Source organism: Hipposideros armiger, unplaced genomic scaffold, assembly GCF_001890085.2.
Source record: "Hipposideros armiger isolate ML-2016 unplaced genomic scaffold, ASM189008v1 scaffold_192, whole genome shotgun sequence".
Classification (NCBI taxonomy): domain Eukaryota; kingdom Metazoa; phylum Chordata; class Mammalia; order Chiroptera; family Hipposideridae; genus Hipposideros; species Hipposideros armiger.
Genome location: NW_017731542.1, coordinates 1,893,923 through 1,899,922, shown reverse-complemented (window position 1 = coordinate 1,899,922; position 6,000 = coordinate 1,893,923). Strand labels below are relative to the sequence as shown.

The 6,000-nt window shown below is 47.2% G+C and overlaps 1 protein-coding gene across 1 annotated transcript in view; it reads left to right on the top strand.

Annotated features, from left to right (window-relative positions):
- Nucleotides 1–6,000, top strand: part of DOCK4 (dedicator of cytokinesis 4) — a 392,534-nt gene that overhangs the window by 248,798 nt on the left and 137,736 nt on the right. The window contains 2 exon segments of the mRNA XM_019653023.1: nt 892–950; nt 1,911–2,017. Coding sequence (XP_019508568.1) covers nt 892–950; nt 1,911–2,017 — 166 coding nt within the window.

Genomic DNA, 6,000 nt, shown 5'->3' with positions numbered 1-6,000 from the left:
TAGAAAGTTTGCCCAGTTTGTGTGTTACTTGAAGTGAGATTGGTGTAGCCTAGGCATGGGGTAAGCTGTAAGTAGGATTTAACCAGGTTGCAGTGTTATCGTGGAAGCGTGGAATGAAGGATTTGAGGGTATGTGCAAGGAAGTGAGTAGAATGATGGACCATAGAAATGGGAAGTTGGGAGCAGACGGGAGAGAAGGGGATCAATAAATTGGAGGTCCCAGGGGTCAAAATTGTTGGCGTTGGGGTGCTAGGAAGATTAGAAAGTTGGGAGGTAGAATCATACATTTAGAGTTTTCTTAGTCCAAGGGGGTCATACTGTACATACTGCCGGTAACATTTCACTCAGTTTATTAATCATGATGGAATAGCTCAGGACCAGGGGCCATGTACTTTAAACTTGGGTATTTTATTTTAGAATAGAAGGCACATTTAGGGAAGCTATTGCTTTGTTTCTTATCTTTGCTTATTTTATTTGTCATGGAATATTTTTATCTTTCTGAATTAAATATCAAAACCACACCAAAAAGATAGTTGAATAAACTTAGGAAATTATTTCTAAATTACTCTTCTCCCCTAATTCATAAGTTCCATACCCAACACCTACCTCATTGATGTAAAAATCTCTTCCCAGAGATTTTTTTGCTGTGATTTTTGCTTAATTTTTAAGACTAGCGATATTTTCCCAGTTTCTCTCTGGGGTTGAAATTAATGATTATCAAAGAGAATTCTTTGCTGTCATTACCTTTTCAGGGATGTCCTCATGCAAGGGGCCAAAGCCAGCCAGCCAATATTACTGTCCTCTGTGTGGGGTTCCACTTCTCTGGGGTTCAATGCCAGACGCGATTATAAGGGAATGATGAGGTGCTGGCACCTCTTGTCTGATCTTACAGATCACCGGGTCTGACTGGCCTAGCTCAGGTCTCCTGCTCCCCCGAGCTGGGCTTTCCTGGTGTGTAACGCTCCACTCGCACGCTTGTGTGGGAGAGAAGAACTTGGCAGGCCCCAGGAGGCCGCCAGCGCTGGAGAACTCCTGCCTGTGTGTTTTAAGTACAAGAGGAGAGTGGAGCTGAACAAACATGGTTCTTTTAAAGCTTTCTCCATTTTGGAGAGAAATTAAAGAACTGGAATGATAATCAAGAGCTCCAGAGCAAGTTACCTCACCTCAGGTGATCTCAGTTTCCTTCTGTATACATAGTGGCTCATGACCCCTCTAGCCATTGTAATCCTTACTGAGGCCTCTGCAAACCTCGTTGCCTCATTCCTGGCTTCCAGAATACTGCTGCAGGGAGCCCTACTTAAACTCCAGATTGCCATTCATGCTGGTGTTGGCTTTCGGCGTGCCCAGCCGATTCCAAGGAGGTCAAGTCCACAGGGCTCTCCGTCTTCACACCTGCGACTCGAGGGAAAGCAGTTCTGTCGTGGACAGAGGCAGATCCTAGAGACTCCCTTCCCAGGGGTAGTGAGCAAAACACTGCATTTGACATTCCCTTGTTCGTACGTTCACTTGCTAAGAGTTTACTGAGCACCTACTGCATTCTTAGCACGCCTCGAGATACCAAGCTTAGAGTAAAATAAAACTGGTAACAATCCTGCCCTCCGTGGAGCTTCCATCCAGAAGTGGAGGGAGGGATGGGAGGCAGTACACGAACTTAAATAACGTAACTTCAGATAATGAGGAAAACTAGTCCAGGATGTAAGTGGCCACTAAGGGGCTGGAGTGGGGCGGGAGGGTGGCTACGGACACAGACTCCCGTCCTCAGAGCCGCTCCCCGCTGATGGAAGCAGCTGGTGGGTGCGGGTCACGCTTCCGATGACCTCGCGTCTTGACAGCCTGTTATCCGGACACAGTTGTGTGAGCAGGCGCTCAAACAAGCGAGTAACCCATTTTTCCTTTCCTGTTCTCCCACAGCAAAGGAGAAAGGAGAGAAGAAGCTGTTTGGTTTCTCTTTCGTCCCCCTGATGCAGGAAGATGGGAGGACCCTCCCGGATGGCACTCACGAGCTCATCGTGCATAAGGTACCAGCCGCCAGATGGGGCGATGGCTGTGGAAACGGCGCTGACTCCCGGGCTCGCTCGCTTATCCTCACTCTGGAAAAGGGGGAGAAAAGCCGGGGAAGAGTATTCTCTTGGGAGGTTGCTGGCAGGGAGAGTGCCTGTTTGAAAGTATTGTTTCTATATTCTGTGCTGGAATTTAAAGATGATTTTTTTTTCCACCTTAGATATTTAAGTGTAGGTATTTGGGTCAGTCTGTGTGTTGGCCTGAAGTCCTTTCTATTGCTGTGATAGGATTAAATAAACCTTATGGATATGTTTTTAAATGTTACGAATACATGCTTTCTTATCTGGAACTGTGTCTGCCCCTCCCACCCCCCCAGGGAAATTTAGCAAGGTTAGTATTACATGTTTCCTGTCTGCTGCTGTCCCTAAGCAAGCACAGAAGTGGCTGTACCTTGTCATGACAAGTTTAGCAGTTACTTTCTATGTTTTTGCATCAAGAATTGGGGAACGAAGTGTATACTGTAGTAGGCAATAAAATGAAAATTTATAAAAGAAGAGACCCTTACACATGATCTGAGAATTTTAGTAATTATGACGTGTAGAATAAAAATACTAGTAACTAGGAAATATAAAATTAAAGTACGCAACTTTCTCCAAAATATTTCTCCTCTGCATTCCTGCATTTCTGTAACCACGTGCTATTGCAGGCTCTTATCAACTCCCACCTGGGTCTGGTCTCGCTCTAGTCCAGGTGCCACCCAGCCATTGGGTGACCCACCCACGGTGCAGATCCAACCAGGCCACTCCCTGACTTAAACCCACTGGAAAGCTCCCTTTGCTGAGGGGACAGGTCCCTGGCTCCCAGGGTGTGCCAGGCCGTGGCTCCTTGTTGTGTCACCTCTCAGTACTTCCTGTCCTGTACGCGACGCCACAGCCGTATCCAGCTCTCTATAGCTCCTTAGCTGTGCCTGTGGTTCCCTCTGCTCCACCTCTGCCCTTGGCTCCCTACCTCACCCCATAGCCAACTCCTGTGCATGCTGGGTGGCTCACCCTGGCCACAGCCTTTTTCAGAAGAATGGCCCCCCTCCTCAGCCCCAGCTCCTTGTATTCCCAGCTGGCCACCTGAGAGTTCCTGGATATCTGCAAACACCCTTCACCGCTGTGGTCATTGCATTGCCCTGGAATTATCTGGAGATCCCTGGGCTGAGCCTGGTAGACATATGAGTCCCTTGAGAGGGGCTGTGGCACATGGTAGATGTGCAGTGAAGATTACTGACTGAAGGAGACTGCAAACAAAAGCTTTCTTTAACTTTGGGTTATTGCTGATAAAACGAGGGTCAATGCACAGCATGTATGTGCGTGTATATGCACGTGTATATGTCTTTAACCATTTATTATCTGGGTATTTGTTCAACATACTTAGTGACCACAAACTACAGGCCAGGTGCTGTTCTAGGTACCGGGAATATGGCAGCCAACAAAACAGTGAACGTCCCTCCCTTTCTGGCGCTTACATTGTCTCTACTTCGAAAGGTGACTTAAAGGAACTTGCAGTGTTCAAATACAAAGAAAAATGTGTTTTAAAGCAGAGTAAGCAATAGAGGGAACAGAGGAATTCGACGTACTAGACCTAAGTTGATAACCTAGTGTCATGCAAGAGGTCCCTTATATGCAGTGTGTAATGTGACAGGCAGTGTCTTCAGCTAGTTTTCCAGAAGACGACATGCATGGTTGATGGTGATACGGCCTCTGTGTAATATGAAATCTTGACTCACAAAGGGCAGGGCCCAGATCATTAAAAGGGGGCTTCTGCTTGCTAATAAAATGTGGAGGAAGGAACCTATTCTTTATGGCCCATGAGGTGCGGGCTCCCTCACCTGTGGGTCAGAGGGTGTTTTTCGGGCAGGTGCTAAGTTTCCAATCATGTCCAGGTTCACTCTTTAAATGAATGTGAGTAATATCAATGCTCTCATTGTTGATCAGAGCCGCCCGTGTACCTGACATGCCAGGAGGACAGTCGCAGAGCTCGCTTCTCTCTGTGAGCGTTTCGTTGCTGGATTCCCAGACACAGAGCCACTCTGCTCCAACAGCAGAGGGCTGTCGGGTGCCGGCTCACAGCAGGGCCAGCACTGTTCTCAGAATCAGAGCTTTGAATCAGAACCTTAAATCCGCCCAAGCCCCTGCAGACATGTTCATGAGCATCCGAAACCCTGATCCATAAAGCACAGGGGACGTTATTTCAGCCTGAACAATTTAAAGGCAGGCGTCCCCAGTGGTCCTCCTTGACCACAAAGCAGGCCCAGGGCGGTGTCTGCAGGTTGTCCACTGCGTGGACCCATTGGGGAGCGTTAGCGCCGCAGGAAAACCCTGTGTGTCTCAGTTGTCTTGTGATTGGGGTTATTCGGTGTTGCTTATTTAAAGAGGGCGGAATACTGGCCAAGTGTAACAACTCCTGTTGCTGGTCTGTAATGACATGGTTTTCTTTTTCATCGTCCTGAGCCAACAAGTTCCATTTCTGCTTCAGACCACTTGCAGTTCCCGATTATAAAACCATAGGAGGGGCATAATGTTTATCCTTCCTCTGCGTGGCAGGAAGGCACACGGCCTGCTGATAACTGCAGCTTGGAATTTGTTATTTTAAAAATAAATAGAAACAACAACTAAAAAAAGACGGGAGGAGTGGATTTTAAACCGTTGGATAAAAGGCAGAGCCCATGTCGTAAGTGGTGCTGGGATGACCACTGTGGGTGTGGGAGAGAAAGAGCTGGATTGCTGCCTGGCTTCTCATGCCAAAACCAACTCCAGATTCAATGTGGAAAATAAAACTGGCAGGGCCTCAAAAATATGAGTGAACGTTTTTAAAGTGCTCAGGTGGGCCGGCCGAGTGGCGCGATGGTTAAGAACTCGCTTGGGATGCCAGAGGGCCCCGGTTCGGATCCCACATATGAGGGCCAGTGACACTGCCCTCTACAGCTAAGATGCTGAACAACAGCTCAACCTGGAGCTGGGCTGCCGTGAGTCGCCGGCGATGGCGTAGGCTGCAGCCCCTGTGGCAGTGGGTTGCCATGGGCTACCGTATGTAGCCAGCAGCCGCAGTGAGCGGCCAGCAGCCGCAGTGAGCGGCCGTCCAGAAGCCGGCGACTGATCTGCCTCGCCCAGGAAGAGCGCAATGATGGTGCCAACTTGGGCCAGTGAGGCGATGTCCTCCACAACTAGATTGAAGAACAAAACGACAGCAACTTGTCTGTTCCCCTTTCCCCAATTCCCCAGCACTGTTCCCATCCCCCCAATTCCCCAATAAAAAAATCTTTAAAAAAATAAAAAAATAAAAAAAATAAAGTGCTCAGGTAAGGAGGGCCTTTCTAAGGATGGCTCAAGAAATTTTTTTTGTAAATTTGGCTCCATAAAATGTAAAGCTTCTTTATTGATAAACCATCATAATCCAGGCTGAAAGATAAAGGACTGAAACATAGTTGCCACACAGCTTAAAAAGGGTGATTATTCCCAATTTAGCACAAGTTATCACAAATCAGTAAGAAAAAGAAAAATTGATGAACACTACAAACAAGCTATTCAGAAATAATAAGTGCATAAATAAATATATGAATAACCAAAGAAGCATAAGTTAAATAAAGAGTGGGAAATCTTTGGGCCTGTTACATTGGTAAAGATTTTGAAAACCCAGAATTGGAGAGTAAGGTGAAGGGGGAAATGAACGCTCTCTTACATTCACAGAGGAAACGTGAGTGGGACTTTCTTCTGGAGGGCAGTCTGGCAACACACAGATAGTTTTATTTATTTATTTACTTACTTATTTTTAAGATTTTATTGTGGAATTGTGGAAGGAGAACAGTATTGGGGAATTGGGGAAGGGGAACAGCCAAGTTGTTGTCCTTCAATCTTAGATGTAGAGGGCACAGCTAGCTCAGCTCCAAGTCCAGTCGCCATCCAGCCCCCCCGTGGGCAGCTTGCGGCCGCTCATCTCAAGGTGCCGTGTTCAA